This window comes from Haliotis rubra, unplaced genomic scaffold, assembly GCF_003918875.1.
Source record: "Haliotis rubra isolate DU_JTF1 unplaced genomic scaffold, ASM391887v1 Scf1, whole genome shotgun sequence".
In the NCBI taxonomy this organism is placed as follows: domain Eukaryota; kingdom Metazoa; phylum Mollusca; class Gastropoda; order Lepetellida; family Haliotidae; genus Haliotis; species Haliotis rubra.
In genome coordinates this window covers 5,651,444-5,669,925 of record NW_025764891.1, presented here as the reverse complement: position 1 = coordinate 5,669,925, position 18,482 = coordinate 5,651,444, and the positions used below count along the sequence as shown (strand labels likewise).

Genomic DNA, 18,482 nt, shown 5'->3' with positions numbered 1-18,482 from the left:
GTACATTGGGTAATGAAAATACACAAAGTTTTGAGATTATCTCTGTAGTTTAAGTTAAAATCTACACAGATTTTCATTCACACTGAAGTTTCCCATTTTAATTAATCATAAAAAGAAAATACAATTCCTCAAAATCAAATCTAAATTCTATATATTTATGTTATCATAACAATAAAATATATTTTTAGGGCTTCAGTGTGTACAAAACAGGCTCTGCATGTACAGTCAATGTCACTCAAAAACAAACACTGAAGATCCCAATATATTGCAATACATATCAAATTACAGGTACCAGGATAAAAATATATTGCAATACAATATATGTGCTAATTCACAGCTCTATTATGTAACATAATGTGTTTGTATTATTGAACAAGGTGGTGGGGTAGCCCAGTGGTTAATGCATTTGCTCATGACCCCACAAGCTTAGGTTTGATTCCCAACATGGGTACAATGAGTGAAGCCCATTTCTGGTGTCTTCAACCATGATATTGCTCAATATGGCTACAAGTAGCATATAACCATACTCTCTCCCTCAACTCATTTCATTGAACAATATAGAGTGGCAATACCGATCTCTTAATGACTGCGTCACCACGTAATTTAGCGTATGAGCTTACCCACATACACACAAGAGATGAGAGTGAGTATGGTTTTATGCCACTTTTAGCAGAAATAGGCTTCACACATAGTTCCCATTTTCAGAATTGAAGCCATGTTTTCTGAGTGACGAGTGATTGCTTTAATTACTAGGCTACACCGCCACCCTCCAAGAATTTAGAAGTCTGAATGTTGATTGGTGGATATGAACGTTCAACTGACGTGGCCACCTATGAAGCTGTCTTCGGATCTCCAAAGAGTGCAAGATCTGATTTTAATCAAATTGGGTAAAGAATGTGATACGCAGTGAAAAAGTTTTAAAATTCCATTGCAGAGCAGGACTCTGGGTACAAGCATTGAATCCTCATTTACACTTTCCTGACTGAGATGAACAACGAATTCATCCTTTCAAGCCGATTGTTGTTCCCATCGGAGATGAACATTGAATCCATCCTTTCAAGCCTTACCATTCTTCCCATCAGAGATGAACAATGAATTCATCCTTTCAAGCCTTACCATTCTTTCTATCAGAGATGAACAATGAATTCATCCTTTCAAGCTTATTGTTCTTCACATTGGAGATGAACAATGAATACACCCTTTCAAGCCTTACCATTCTTTCTATCAGGAGATGAACAATGAATTCATCCTTTCAAGCCTTACCATTCTTTCTATCAGAGATGAACAATGAATTCATCCTTTCAAGCCTTACCATTCTTTCTATCAGAGATGAACAATGAATTCATCCTTTCAAGCCTTACCATTCTTTCTATCAGAGATGAACAATGAATCAATCTTTTCAAGCCTTACCGTTCTTCCCATCAGAGATGACGTCCATCTCACCCTTCTGGACAATGGTCACGTTCCCAAGTTGCTGACACAGTTGTTTCAGGCTGACAACAGGGTTCTCAGGGTTCGGCTTCCTCTCCACACTGAGGAGACAAAACGTAAGTAAGTATGTCTTGTTTTAAAACTGCTTCATGTCAGGTATATGTAGGGGGCATTTACCATACCATTTGGTGACAACAACTAGTTGAGATCAGTTATCATGGTGTATTTGGGAATCATTATCATGTGAACCCACAATGACTATTGGATGCCCTCTTCCTCCAACCTCAGAAATCTATGTTTTAAAATCATCTGTGTGTCATATCAAGAAAGAGAAAATAAGAATGGGAAAAGCAATGAAGTGTTAAACAGAGACAAATGTGTGTATGAATGCATTAATGGCATCCTGACAACAGTGTGAATGACATCCCATCAACAATGTGAAAGGCATCCTGTCAACAATGTAAAAGGCATCCTATCAAACATGTGAATGGCATCCTGTCAACAATGTGAATGGCATCCTGTCAACAATGTGAATGGCATCCTGTCAACAATGTGAATGACATCTAATCAACAGCTTATCCTATCAACAGTGTGAATGGCATTCTGTCAACAATGTAAAATGTATCCTGCCAAATATGTAAATGGCATCCTGACAATAGTGTGAATGGCATCCTAACAACAGTGTGAATGGCATCCTGACAACAGTGTGAATGGCATCCCAACAACAGTGTGAATGGCATCCCAACAACAGTGCAAATGGCATCCCAACAACAGTGTGAATGGCATCCCAACAACAGTGTGAATGGCACCCTAACAACAGTGTGAATGGCATCCTGACAAGTGTGAATGGCATCCTGTCAACAATGTGAATGGCACCCTAACAACAGTTTGAATGGCACCCTAACAACAGTGTGAATGGCATCCTGACAACAGTGAGAATGGCATCCCAACAACAGTGTGAATGGCATCCTAACAACATTGTGAATAGCATCCTGACAACAGTGTGAATGGCATCCAAACAACAGTGTGAATGGCATCCCGACAACAGTGTGAATGGCATCCCTGACAACAGTGTGAATGGCATCCCGACAACAGTGTGAATGGCATCCTAACAACAGTGTGAATGGCATCCCGACAACAGTGTGAATGGCATCCCGACAACAGTGTGAATGGCATCCCAACAACAGTGTGAATGGCATCCCAACAAGTGTGAATGGCATCCCAACAACAGTGTGAATGGCATCCCGACAACAGTGTGAATGGCATCCCGACAACAGTGTGAATGGCATCCCAACAACAGTGTGAATGGCATCCCAACAACAGTGTGAATGGCATCCCAACAACAGTGTGAATGGCATCCCCACAACAATGTGAATGTTATCCTAACAACAATGTGAATGGCATCAGAACAACAAAATGAATGGCATCCCAGCAACAAAGTGAATGGCATCACAACAACAATGGGAATGGCATCTAAACAGCAAAGTGAATGACATCCTGACAACAGTGTGAATGGCATCCCAACAACAGTGTGAATAGCATCCCAACAACAGTGTGAATGGCACCCTAACAACAGTGTGAATGGCATCCTGACAAGTGTGAATGGCATCCCAACAACAATGTGAATGGCATCCTAACAACAGTTTGAATGGCACCCTAACAACAGTGTGAATGGCATCCTGACAAGTGAGAATGGCATCCCAACAACAGTGTGAATGGCATCCTAACAACATTGTGAATAGCATCCCAACAACAGTGTGAATGGCATCCAAACAACAGTGTGAATGGCATCCCGACAACAGTGTGAATGGCATCCTGACAACAGTGTGAATGGCATCCCGACAACAGTGTGAATGGCATCCCAACAACAGTGTGAATGGCATCCCAACAACAGTGTGAATGGCATCCCGACAACAGTGTGAATGGCATCCCGACAACAGTGTGAATGGCATCCCAACAACAAGTGTGAATGGCATCCCAACAACAAACAACGTGTGAATGGCATCCCCGACAACAGTGTGAATGGCATCCGACAACAATGTGAATGGCATCCGACAACAGTGTGAATGGCATCCCACAACAGTGTGAATGGCATCCCAACAACAGTGTGAATGGCATCCCACACAACAATGGCATCCTAACAACAATGGCATCCCAGACAACAATGTGAATGGCATCCCAGCAACAAAGTGAATGGCATCACAACAACAATGGGAATGGCATCCCAGCAACAAAGTGAATGGCATCTACAACAACAATGTGAATGGCATCCACAACAACAGTGTGAATGGCATCCTGACAACAGTGTGAATGGCATCCCAACAACAGTGTGAATGGCATCCCAACAACAGTGTGAATGGCATCCCAACAACAGTGTGAATGGCATCCCAACAACAGTGTGAATGGCATCCCAACAACAGTGTGAATGGCATCCCAGCAACAAAGTGAATGGCATCACAACAACAATGGGAATGGTATCTCAACAGCAAAGTGAATGACATCCTGACAACAATGTGAATGGCAGCCCAGCAACAAAGTGAATGGCATCTCAACAACAATGTGAATGGCATCCCAACAACAAAGTGAATGACATCCCAATGACAAAGTGAATGACATCCCAACAACAAAGTGAATGACATCCCAATGACAAAGTGAATGACATCCCAACAACAAAGTGAATGACATCCCAATGACAAAGTGAATGACATCCTGACAACAATGTGAATAACATCCAGTCATCAATTGAAAGTCAAAATAATACACATATTTGAAGCAGGGTATTTCAGAGCATCAAAAACCTCTGACTGGTCCATAAGTACAAATTCATTAATTTTCTTACAACAGAAATTCCAACCATACTAATCTATGAGCATGATATTTCTAAACATTCCACTTTTTTAAACACTCCCTCACACTACACAACAAAATATCTGTGATAATTTATACTCCAAGCCTGTAGAGAAAATATAAAACAAAGGTTCTTTGAAACTTTCCATTAAATTCTTGGCATTTTATTACCCTGAAATTTGTTGAATAGTTAAACAGTAGTGAAGGGTTTGAGGTTTACTGAGTAATCTCAATTTGAACTGGGGAATTTCAGGGCATTATGGAAGGGCAGTAAAGAAACAGCGATTAAAAGTAACAGGAAGTAGCTCTAATCTGTCTCATAAACATTCATTAAACCTAAACACAGATTACTTCACGTGGGCATAGAAGCACAATGTTCAATCCCAACTATGTTAAGACAGTGCTGAATTTATTTCCTTCAAAGTTGTCAAATCGGTTTAGAAAAGCTAAAACTAGTAACAGTATTCTCTAATGCCAATTTTCCCCAACCATTGTGGATTCTGGGTTACATCTGGTCCTCAGGAAATATGTTTGGTTTAAGTGAGTCATCAATATCATCGGCGGGGGACTCCAGGAATATGCTTCACACATTGTATCAATGTGGAGAATCGAACCCGGGTCTACAGCATTATGAGCAAACACTTTAACCACTAGGCTACCCCAATGCCCTGTTTGGTTGAAACCTAATAGATCATGAGGTCAAGTTCTGTGACGGTGACAGTGTATGCGAAGTGAGTGACTGAGTTTAGCTTTATGCCGCACTCAGCAATAATCCAGCTATATGGTGACGGTCTGTAAATAATCGAGTCTGGACCAGACAATCCCGTGATCAACAGCATGAGCATCGATCTACACTACTGGGATACGATCACACGTGTCAACCAAGCCCAGCGAGTCTGACCACCTGATCACGTTAGTCGCCTCTTACGACAAGCATGGGTTACTGAAGATCAATTCGACTGACTGACTGAGTCCGCTTTTAGCAATATTCCAGCAACATCACGGCGGGGGACACCAGAAATGGGCTTCACACATTGTACCCATGTGGGGATTCGAACCCGGGTCTTCGGCGTGACAAGCCAACACTTTAACCATGAGGCTACCCCACCGCCTCAGATTAATTTAAACCCGGATCTTCACGGGTCATCATTGTATGGGCAGATCATAGCTCATAATTGTCACAGGATTGTCAGGTAGAAACTTGATTATATACTGACCGCTGTCTGGAATATTTCTGAGATTAAAACAACAGACACACAGGCCTTTCAAAGGAAAACAAAAGTCACATGTTGACAGGATGCCATTCACAGGACACCAAACATTTTTCTTGAATCTTGTTCACCACCACAGGCAGCAATATTTCAGCCATATTCAAGCAGCCTGTAAATACCTAGTCAGGACTTTGCGAACCTGCCACTAAAAACATAACCTTTGCTGAGCCTCTGTGCAATGGTTGTAAGGCAAAGACAGTCTAAGGGAGATAACTGCAGATATGCATCATTCTCTTAAGGGAGTGAGTGAGGATGGTTTTACCCTGCTCTTAGCAAAATTCCAGCAATATCATGATGGGGGACACAAGAAATGGGCTTCACACATTGTACCCATGTGAGGAATGGAACCCAGGTCTTCAGCATTACGAGCAAATGCTTTAACCACTAGGCTATCCCACTGCCCCTGTCCCTCTAAGAGACAAAACCCGAGAGAGCAGGAGTATATGAATACATCAGTCTAGTCATGATTATTAATTCACTGCATAACTTATCAATCTATATTTGTAAGAGAGTTTTACCACAAGCCGTGTCAAATCATGTCAGATGAAAACACTTGGTGTACTCCTGGCAATGTCCGAAGCATTCTTAAAATCACATACAATAAAACTTGCAAATGGCTTCAACTAAAGGTGACATGTGCTGGTACATGTTTTTCATATGTTTGTTAATTTTATATAAAAAAATCACTAGTCACAAAAACCATACATAATTACAAGGAAAGTACCAGTGTACATCGACTTCCATAACTGTGTTCTGGTCAGTTATATCACAGGATACACAGCCCTGCAACCCTCAGTCTCTAGTTAGAACACAGTTTACACAGCGGCAACACTCCAAAACCCACATCGATGCATATTGGGTTGTTGGTCTATAGTTTATTGAGGAGAAGATCATCGCATTGCTGTAAGGAGCTTGAAAATAGTCCATGTCAGGCAAACTCAGATCATGAAAACAAGTTGATCAGATTGTGTTCGCATTGTAAACACTGGCCATTATTTGGTAAATCACAATAGACTGACCACAAATATCCCTCACCCATTTATGATGACTGAGATGGGGTCACTCTGAGATGAACCTACTGGGTGTCTAAACATAAAGGCACAATGTCACACCACAGGAAGCTCCCCCAAAAAAAAAAATAATTACATAGTTAGATTACAATATTGAATTAAAAAGTTCAAATTAAATCGACTCTCGCTCCCTTTACCAGCCGAAGATTATATCAAGCGAACCCCATAGAGTTATGTCCCTTAGAGCGCTCTCCACGAATATCCTACTCACAATTTGTGATTGAACCCACCTACAACACCGCATGCGACAGTTTTCGTTGTATGGAGCAATTGTTTACATTCCATATATGGCAAGTGTTACCTGTTTCGAAGCTGTTCACCTTGAAGTTTAAATTATCGATTTCAGGAAAGTCGTAAGGGATAATAAGTCTTTTATTGCATCAATAGGAAGCTAAAGTGAGTGCATATGTCCCTAATATATAAAATATAGGCCAAAATATTGTTGAAAATGTGTAACATTTTGCCTTTAAGGTTCTCTCGTTGAAGACTTGATACCCCCTATTTTCAGAAGGGCTTCACCCAGTGAAGCATTCTTCAATGGAATAGCAGAATCCTGGATAAAACGTTTCAGCCCATGTCTTTTGATAAATGAATGAAACAGATCCCTGATTGCCTATTTCTACAACACGATGATATATGAAAGTTATAGCACGGCTTCATATACTTACATACTACCCAGTCCATGCACCAAAAAAATGACTGTACGCAACATGCCATTCTGGATTTAAAAGAAGATTTTTTTATTGTTGCTAATGATACTGTAACCCACTAATATATTTTCAATTTGTACAATGATTCAGGTGACCTTCTCCACAAACAATGAATCTTGAATCTTCTAATAAGCTGAGCTTATAATACTGAAAAACATTGTATTAGTCCGACTTTGGACTTCATGAGTAAGATACAGAATGTTATCACTCACCACTTTCTCATACAGTCTACCAAACTCCACTTTATTAGGAGTTAAAATGGCTTTTCTATAATTCTTGATAACTGAAGGATTGTCTGTCACCAGGAACAACCCATCCTGAAAGAAATGAAAAAGAATATCAACAAGTGGAAACTTTATTTTCATCACTTGTTACAAAATCGAGTTCATGTAAAATCATGTACTAGTTACCAGAGAACAGGCTGTCACAATCCCAAGAGCTCCTCCCAAAAGTTTCATGTACACCAAGTTCGGTTTGTCCTTTAGTCTACGATTGATAGGATGTTTTCATGAATACTGCGGTTAACAACTATATAAATGTTCACAGATAAATACTTTTAACAGTGCATTTACAGAAGCCTTAGTATCGGCTTAAACAAAGTTTGATTGGCATTCGAGTTCTTGTTGAGCTAACAACAATGGCAAGATAATTTTATGGATGACAACTATTGTATCTTTGAGATTTTACACAAACACAGGTCTATAAAGGGAAGTAACTCTTTTAACATTGTGACACTGTGTGGTTTTAGACCCGTGAAGGTCTGGGTTAGAATGAACCTTCAGTAACCCATGCTTGTCGTAAGAGGCGACTAACAGGATCAGGGTGGTCAGGCTCGCTGGCTTGGTTGACACATGTCATCGGTTCCCAATTACGCAGATCGATGCTCATGCTGTTGATCACTGGATTGTCTGTGGTCCAACTCCATTTACAGACCGCCGTCATATAGCTGGAATATTGCTGAGTGCGGCGTAAAACTAAACTCACTCACCTGACACTGTGGTTGGTTTGTTGTTTAACACAGCACTCAGCAATATTCCAACTATAATAATCAAGTCTGGACCATTCAGTCCAGTGATCAACAGCATGAGCATCGATCTACGCAATTGGGATATGATCACATGTGTCAACCAAGTCCGCGAGACTGACCACCTTATCCCATCAGTTGCCTCTTCTGAACCACTGTCTTGTGGTTTGGCATATGCATAATTAATGTCTAACATAACTATTTAACAGATGGAGTGAGCGAATTTGTATAATTATGATTTTAAAATTTAACATTAATAAAGTTACACCTTAATGTGGGATGAAAGCCGAAGTTGACTTGATGTTGACTAAACAAGAAACAACACTGATGAAGAGATTCGAACCAAGAACAACCGGTTTCTATCCTGCCACAGAAACAGTCAAGTCCCTATTTCACTAAATACCACTTCTAAGGAAATTGGGGCGGTGGGGTAGCCTAGTGGTTAAAGCGTTGGCTCGTCACGCCGAAGACCCGGGTTCGAATCCCCACATGGGTACAAAGCCCATTTCTGGTGTCCCCAGCCGTGATGTTGCTGGAATATTGCTAAGAGCGGCGTAAAACCAAACTCAGTCAGTCAGTCTAAGGAAATCAGGGTATGATTGATTTGTAACAACCTACAGCTCAGCTCGTACATCCTACTAATGACACAAGCATTTACATTTTTGATGATTCCAAAGACTTTTAAGGTTTTTAATACTACCTAAACACAGAAAAAGGAGATGTTAGTCCCTATAGTTACATATTATTTTCTATATCTGAAAAGAGCTAGAAAAGAAATGATGCAAACACTATTATCAGTTGTAAGAACGTAATACAAGCATCTCTCTTAATCAAGAGTATCTTCTTGGCAATAACCTACTCTCTGTGCCTCGGTTCAAACTGCAAACTTTTGGAAGGAAATCCTTTGCCTGCTCTGCCCCTCTACTCTGGAACTCTCTCCCTATCACCATTAAATCAGCAGTTGACTTTAATTCTTTCAAACGACTTCTCAAGACTCATCTGTTTTCACTGCATTATGACTAGCTACTAGTCCCTCATTGTATATATGTATATTATCCACCCACTTTGTTAGCGCTTTGAGCATGGGCCTTGTGCATGGAAAAGGCGCATTATAAGTTCACATTTATTATTATTATTATTAATATCAGTCAAGTTTTCACAAGACTGATGTAGGTGAGTGGACACTTTCCTCAGGAAGATGTTGTATAAGAGACTAAACACAAAACTTGCCAGTCTATGGCGGAATAAATCATTTCCATGGTTTGAGTATATCAACAAAATGTCTTAATACTGAACCAGGAAACATATAGTATTAACCACTAACATGTTTTAAAATGATCCATTGAACAATGTTGAACGTACAAATGACACCTTCCATACATGTAATATTCAAGCAATACTTACAGCATCTATCACCACTGGCATGTTTCTTCCTTTTGCTGCCTCGATGATTTTCTGAAAAATAATTCATGTTGAATGTAAATCACTTCCACAGAATCAGAAACCTGTGCACCCATCATGGTTGTTCACTTGACTGCAGGGTTCAAAATACCCCATACATTAGTGTGCCATGGCACGGTAAATATTGAAATGACACGGTTAAAAGATGTTCTCTGTGCCCTTTTGACACGCCTAATTTTCTGGAGACATAGCTCACATTTAGTCATTTAATCCCCCAAACAATTAATTTTTACCAAACTGAATAATACCATACATATTTGAATGCTCATAAACCCATTTCTTTATTTAACACTAAATTTCAAATGATCATCATCATTGTCATTTATTCTAAAAACATGTGGGCATACTTGATTTCTGAAAGGCACACCTAAAATATTTGTCTGGTGCCCTAAGGCACACTTAGAAGAAAAGTATTTCTATCCCTGGGCCTAGATTTTCGAAGCTCTCTTAGCGCTAAGATAGTCGTAAGTGCCATACATTAACATTACTTTACGACTATCTGAGCGTTAAGAGAGCTTCGGGAAATCTAGGCCCTGGACTGGTTACAGTTTTATTAGAATTCCTATCTGGTTAAAAATGTACAAACTGATCATTGTTATCCCAGTTAGATATTACTAAAATTCAGTTCATTTGCAAATTAGGAAACTATCAATATTAATATTGTGCCAATCTAATGTATTCAGTGTAAAATACCTATAATAGTTATTCAGTTTGTGACAGTCTGTCAATGACATAATTTGCTACTGCGAGCAACTAGCAACATCAGTGGGGATTATGAGTGCAGTGTGTAACAAGAAAAGGGGGAGCTTTGTGACATCTACAATCAAAACAACACTTATAAACATGATAAATGTCAAACACTGAAACTTGTAATAAATATGTTGTTTTTATCCTAAAAATAATTTCATTAGATGAAATACTTAAAACTTTTTTTTACCAGATTATAATCAAACTTTCATTCAAATCATGTTCAGAAAAACATTAGCAAGTTAAAGCTTGAGAATGAAAAATATTCTGACTAAATGGAGAACTTGAAAGCATGCCAAACAGAAAAAAACCCCTGAAATTTCATAACAAGTCCAGATGACATTTGACTTACTGTTGTAGTTGTTAGGACAGCAGTATCTCGGCCGAGCCCTGGCCCTATGACAAGGGAGTGAAGTCTGGGCAGAACGGCAGTAACACTGGCCACTGCATTACCTTCATCTCTGCAACAGGCAGGTCAGTAGAGCGAGTGAGTGACTCAGGTCAAAGTGGTTATTGTCTTGGTTTTCATGAAACCACAAATATGAACACAATACTGCCTGAGAAAGGATTATAACTGGACATAAAACCAATGATTAGCAGATCCTGGCACAGATAAGGGGATGTATCAATGGAGGGTGAGTGAATTCATCAGCATTATAAGAAGAACATAACTATATTCCCATGCATTTATGGGACTATAAACATAAAAAACAACAACAATGTGTATTCTGTGTAAAATTCTAAATCTGCGCACACTAGTTTTACAAACATAACTTCACAAACACCCCAAATGCATGTCTCTGCAGAAATACTGAATATGACATGAAACCTATTTCACTACACCTCAAGAGATGAGTTGTCCAATCAAGTTTAATTTAGGTTCAACCACCATTTTATCAAATGCTGACATAAATCCTATAATATAATAGGAATAACAAGGTACTGAGTAAATGGATTCCTTATCACATAGGGACAATGTATCAGTTAATTATGATGTTTCAGCCTATTCTGAAAAATTGGAACTAGATCATTAATCAGTGCCCCCTTTAAATACAACATGGCTGACTTCCCAATCCAACTCACAAGTAAGGTAGGACTATCAGTTCTGGATTGTAGGATTTGATGGCAGTGGCAGCATCTCGAGTGCAGAAGACGGTGGCAAGGTCTCCTCCCTAGGAGTGAAAACATCAGAGAAAGAATTAGTGAATTCCATTCCTTATGTACTTAGCTTGCTTTGACAGCGTGCAGTTTGCTTCTTGTCATCACAGGGGCAATGAGGTAGCCTAATGGTTAAAGCGCTTGCTCGTCATGCCGAAGACCCGGGTTCGATTCCCCACATGGGTACAATGTGTGAAGCCCATTTCTGGTTTCCCCTGCCATGATATAGCTGGGACATTGCTAAAAGTGATGTAAAACCATACTCACTCACTCTTATCATCACTGAGTGAAAACAGCTCATTTGAGCCACTCACCCATTCAGAGTTAGCTGTCTTTGAGCATCATCCTGCATGAAATATACAGGGAAGACAACTGTCAGCATTAGGGGAGGTTGCAGATATTAACCCCTTTTATACAAGAGAGATCCGAACCCCTGTCGTAGTAGGGTGAGTAATAACATAGCGAATACGCAAGATGCCAATTTTTACTATCCTGCTATGACAGTGTGCAATTTACTGAATACACATCTACTTCAATCAAATTTTGGTAATAAATCACCAAAGCTACAAAAGTACTGCAGGGTCTTCCAAGAAACATTTGAGAGAAATATTGTCAACATTTCTGATTGTTTAGTGGCCAAAAATACAATGTATTCGTGGCTAACGGTATCAGCCGAGTTGGCCCGAGTGACCCTGATGTGTTGTATGGGCAACTGAATAAGCTGTTGGTCACCAATCAACTACTCATGAGGAAATATTAATGATAACTGGGGTGTATGTCAGTAGCAAGAGGTTCTGCACAAAACATGTTACTGAAATAGTTCCTCTGCTACTTCATGAAAATAGCAGCAGCTCAGAAAGACAACGTTTCGGTCCAGCTAACCAGTGGTTAAATAGAATGGTATAGTTTCTTTTAACCCAAATCTTTGGGAAAACAGGAAGGCTTGAAAAGGAAAAACACCAGTGTCACAATGTGCAATGACTGGCATGAAGTCAAGTTTGGATGAAGAGCATTGTTATGCAATGTTGTTTTCAAACTGAGGACTTGTGCAGCATGCAGCATGGAGATTCAACTCACCACTCTCAATGAAGAGATCGCAGCATAATATGGCGCTCCAGTGTATCTGAAACAGATAGGACCCACATTGTGTAGGGAAGGGTGGGGTTTTTTTCCACATTTTTTATAATTTTTGTATATTTGTTACATTTTTACAGAGACTCATACTCATTACAATTCATAATAACTGACAAAAAAGTAAATGGCAGCTACTTATAAAACATGTCAATATTTGAATTTATGGAGGCAACACATTTAGTTAGTCTATAATAGTCAGTTAGGTCCCTTTGGATTTCATTGAATTCCGGCACTTTCTTTTGTGATCTTCTGGTGAATATGTAATGTTTTGTTATTAATGTGATGATGTTAAGTGGGTTATTATTCCTTTCGATATAGCCAAAGAAAACTATTCCTTTGGCCATATTTATATTTATCTTAGCTTCTGATAACAGCCAATTCTTCAAATCATTCCAAACAGAGCATAAATAATGGCATTCCCAGAACAAATGGAATATAGATTCCTTCTCTGAAGAATAATAGCTGCTTAATCACTTTCAGTGTATCCCACTTTATAAAGGTGAGAATATAGAACAAACTTTATGGATAACAACTTCTTTTTATTTTTATTTTATTTTAATTTTTTTCTAAAAAGACTGACTGACTGACTGAGTTTGGTTTTACGCCGCAAAAGTTTACGTTTTTAGCAATATTCCAGCAACATCACGGCGGGGGACACCAGAAATTTTCTAAAAAGAAGTTGTTATCCATAAAGTTTGTTCTATATTGTACTTCCCAACTTCTAAAATGCCACTCAAAGAAGTTAAAGGTGAGAATGTGTGGGTAAGACATTATGCAACATCTGATACTAGAACCATTGAAACTTGGTTGAATCTGTGGATTGAAATACTAACAAATCATAGCTTGTGCATTCTCTATATATTTACAAGTGGGTCAGACTCAGACTAGTCAGGTGTTTAATGCACTAACGCACTGAAAAACAACAACCCTCCCCCAATGCATGGCATAGTTTTAGATGTCCCTCTCTATGTGATTGTACATTTAACTACCCTTCCAGAAAAATAAATAAAATGCAAAAGCATGGTAATATGTTCACATTTTAAAGTAGAATGTTACATTTTTTAACAGTACACACAGCAAGGCTTTGTGATCATGCAGGTGTCATCGAAGCTTGATTTATGTACCGGTCTCATGTATATGTACATGATATCACCAACTGCGATATATTTATAGGTTGCAATTAGAAAGAGAGGCAAGCCAGAGAGCCAGCTGCTGGATGTGATCAGAGGTTAGCTCGGCAACCAGTTAAACAATGGTCTCCATGACTACAATTAGGATGTGTTTGTGTGACATTTCTTCTAAGCAGGAAACAGCACAATGTTTCGACTCATGGATTTTTACAAATTCACCAACTGCGATAATGTACACTAGTTCTGCCTATCAATTAGATAATATCGATAACATGTGAGGATAATACCCTCTTTATCATATTGGGTCGGTGGGGTAGTTTAGTGGTTAAACTTAAAGCATTCGCTCGTCACGCCGAAGGCCCAGGTTCGATTCCCCACATGGGTACAATGCATGAAGCCCATTTCTGGTGTTCCCCCACCGTGATATTGCTGGAATATTTCTAAAAGCGCGTAAAACTAAACTCACTCACTTTATCATATAATGTCATTCTTAAAATTACTCTTAAAAAAACAAGCAAATCATACATGAATTTATCAATAAATATCTGTTGTAGTAATGTTGTGTAGAAATGCAAATCAATGGGGAAAAAATCAACAGAAACAAAAATCCCATTTCTTTTGTCCCCATCATGATCTTGTTTTAATACTGCTAAAAGTGGCGTAAAACCTAACTCATTCATTAACTCATGCCTATGTACTACATTCACTTACTCCCGACAGCCGCCAATGACACCAACCCGGCCGGCCTGTCCCTTGTGTCTGTTGTAGGAGAGTGGAGGGATGACAGCCTTCACCATCTGCTGCAGCTCTCCTAGACTTGGATGACTTGACATGTTGTGTGCTCCCAGATAGCCTGGCACAAAACACAACTGACGTGTTAGCAAGGTAGCACACTGCACAACAAACAAGTATAACGTAATGGAAGAATAGAAAAGAGCATTGCCCAGTCCATTCACAGTCACTTTACTAAGTTCTACAATAACCATTGTCTTGGTTATTTTGGTTCCATGTAACAAAACAGAAACGTCCTTATTGGTTCCATGTAACAAAACAGAAACGTCCTTATTGGTGCAGTACATATACGCACTACAAGTTAGTACATTGTCAAATGTTTTGTGGCACAGATTGGTTTAGCAGTGTCTTCAACTAAGAATTTGAAGATGATGTATGTAATGATAGAAGTCATTCCAGAGTATGGGGTAGGGGCTGCAACCACAAAGACTCCATCACTCATAGCTGTTTTGCTGTAGATTAATGAATCTATATAGTTCCTTGGTGCAGTATGTATTAATTACACACATGTTTAAAGTCAGAGTATATTGTCAAATGCTTCAGAACATGATGTCCTTATTGATAAAGGTAAACTGTTCCTGGAATTGGGGATGCAACAGAGAATGTATGATCATCCACCGCTGTGTTGCTGTAAGGTCAAGCCAGTATGTCAGGGATAGAAATACTTTTTTTTCTAAGTGTGCCTAAGGGCACCAGGCAAAGATTTAAAATGTGCCTTACCGAAATCAAGTGTGCCCACTGTGGCACGTTTTTCAGAATAAATGACTGTAGCAATGATGATCATCATTTGAACCTGTTTTCTGTTATCACTGATATGTCTTCTGTTTAAGAAGGCTTTCTTAAACTTCATTTGTTCTACTTTCCCAACACCTTTAATAGCTAAGAATTTTCTGAGAGGTTCACTTGTTCAATATATCTTACATACACAATTATCTCTTCAATAACTGAACTATCAGTACTCCCATCACTCTGTTTGTCACTTGCATAAATGTTTTGGGGATTAAATGACTAGAGGTGAGTTATGTGTCTAAATCTTTAGGCGTGCCTAAAGGGCACCAAGACCTTTTTTTATCCGTGCCATTTCAATATTTACCGTGCCATGTCACGCTAACATATGGGGTATTTCGAACCCTGTATGTGCTTGTCAGGGGAACAGAATGAACCACTGTTTTATGTGAACAGATCAGATGTTCCATGTAAGGGAAGATGTTGTCCTTAAGATAAAGTAATGGGCGAAAAGACAAATTTTATATTGATTCTGTCGCTTGACTGGCGGCCAGTGCAGGGATTTTGAGACAGGAGAAAAGACTGCACAGCAAGTACAAGTAATAACTACAGCAACGCTTTGCAGTTTTCATATTGTGGCTGTTGAAATGCTGAAATAGGGAGAGGCTATTGTCTAGTCTTGATACCACAAGTGTTTGCAATAGAAGCTTGATCGAGTCAGTGTCCAGAGGTAACAAAATTTAGTTGATGTTATGGATTTCACAGGAGCAGTCGGCAGAACTACCAGTGAGTTCGAAGATAGCAAAACAAATTTGTGAATGTGTCAAAGGTTCATTTTAACCCAAGTGCTGTAGCTATTGCTGAGCTCTACATTAGATGAAAAGAGAAAGGTAACCACTGATAAAATTACTTAGTAGCCAACCTGAGACAGTGACTAAAACACTTCATGACCAGACAAATGTGGTGACGCCAATCAGCTACGTGCTGTTATCAACACTTTGGACCCATCTCACATATAGGTGTTTACAGCACAGGTTTTTCAATGACAAAGCAAAATACACATGAACGATATAAACAACGAACATTCATTCGATTTAAATCTAATTTGTCTGCATCGTGGAGAAAAGACTCATTGTTACGTTTACACTGACTCCCCATGAACAAGACATATTCAATAGTAAGCGTATAGTCCTGTGGTGATCTGACAGTGATCCTCGAATATTGATGATCTCACGCGATGAGCGTAAAAAACCCAGAAGAATCAGGTGTTTTCAGCGTTAATTTTCGTTGACATATACTACCGTGGCATTTATTTACCTGATCGGAGTATCCGACCCCTCCCGAAGATGTGTGACAAGGTGACTGACAATGTAAACATTTTTGACAGCTTAAAAACAGATGCTAATGTACGAATTCAATGTGGTCACGCTGACACGAATTTCGCGCACTTGCCAACTTCCGGTTTGGGTTATTCTAAAACTGCTTCCGGACATTTAGTACGATTTAGATAATCGGGAAAATGTACTTCTGATGTAATTTCTTTTCCTCTGTCATCATAATGATAATTTTAAACTAATACTGTTCCTATACTGACAAATGCGCACAATTACTGTTAGTAGCTGGTCTTACGTTGTGAAATTCTGATCATAACATAGCATTTTAAGATGCGCACGTAAAATATACTCTGTTAGTTCCGTAATCTGTGCAAAGAAAACGTTCAAGTATCTGGAACACGATCGGAATTCAAGATGTCTCTGTTCCAATAAGACCTAAAACTTTTACGACTTTATTCGTTTTCTTGTTTGTTTGTAATGCCTCTTTCACTATTTTTGTCTGACCTCTTAATCTACCGATACGTTTGCTATGTGTTCTCAATCTTTAACTTTCTTCTATAAAACAACACTCTTCAATATTCCAGCAAAATGACAACGGTCCGTAAATAATCGAATCTGGACAAGACGCTCTAGTGATTGACATCATGAGCATCTATTCGCATTGTTGGGATATGCTGACATTCAATCAACCAAGTCAGCGAGCTTGCCCCCTATCCAATTCGTCCATCATTTCGACAAGCCCAGGTAATGTTACAGGTTACTGGTTGCAATTGTTACAGGTTACTAGTTGCATATTCTAGCCCAGAATCCCAACAGGTAGCCGTCCTCACAAAAAACAACATTTATATAGTTGTAAAACACACCCAAGATTCAGACACACTATATGGCTTAACATGACTTACCTATTCTATATCAACTCTTCTATGGCGGGCGATACTGTTATCAGCACAATGAAACGCGACATCCAGGTCATTGGATATGATATATTAATATCACTCAAATTATGTACATATGTGCGCATTGTACAAAACAGCTATTCTTCACGAACTGGATTCGTACGTGCTTAGAAATTGTGTAACACGAAGCGCTGTGCAACATACAGGCGATTTCAGCTGACAAGAGAAAAACGAAAATAATATGTTGGGCCAACAGAATGCTATCTGGAATATTATAGTGTTTCTTTGCAGTACAATCGTGCTTCCTCGCTTTTTAGTTGCTCTTTTGTGTGGGCTTATGTTATGAGGAAGAGTTGGTTGTGAGTGAAGGTAATAGCTATCTGCTTTATAGTTTTTCATTCATCTGTGTACCTTGAAACGACGTGTTGCTCATAATAAAGAAGTTGACATTAAAATTCTCATTTTAATGTGTGTCACGTCTAAATGGTGTTGAAAAACTCAGATGTATCTACATTATCAAAAGCACCATCTGGATATTGTTTGTCATGATGTATCGCTCCAACGGCTGGAAATAGTGTTTCAGTTGAGAAAACCCATTAACTGAGTCCATTTACAGATTCCGACGTAATCAAAGGCAAATATGTATACTATGGTGACCTTATCAGTAATGACTGACTGACTGAGTTTGGTGTCGGCGGGGACACGCAGAACATTGTACCCATGTGGGGATTCGAACCCGGGTCTTCGGCGT

At 39.2% G+C, this 18,482-nt stretch overlaps 1 protein-coding gene across 1 annotated transcript; it reads right to left on the bottom strand.

Moving 5' to 3' along the window:
* Positions 1-1,399: 1,399 nt before the first annotated feature.
* LOC124288526 (ATP-dependent (S)-NAD(P)H-hydrate dehydratase-like) lies at positions 1,400-15,559 on the bottom strand. Its single transcript, XM_046725093.1, has 9 exons — positions 15,496-15,559; positions 14,695-14,836; positions 12,797-12,842; positions 11,645-11,733; positions 10,914-11,022; positions 9,758-9,808; positions 7,542-7,646; positions 3,635-3,726; positions 1,400-1,532 (listed from the first exon to the last, which is right to left on the bottom strand). The coding sequence occupies exons 1-9, from the start codon at positions 15,557-15,559 to the stop codon at positions 1,400-1,402; spliced, it is 831 nt and encodes a 276-aa protein (XP_046581049.1).
* Positions 15,560-18,482: the final 2,923 nt, after the last annotated feature.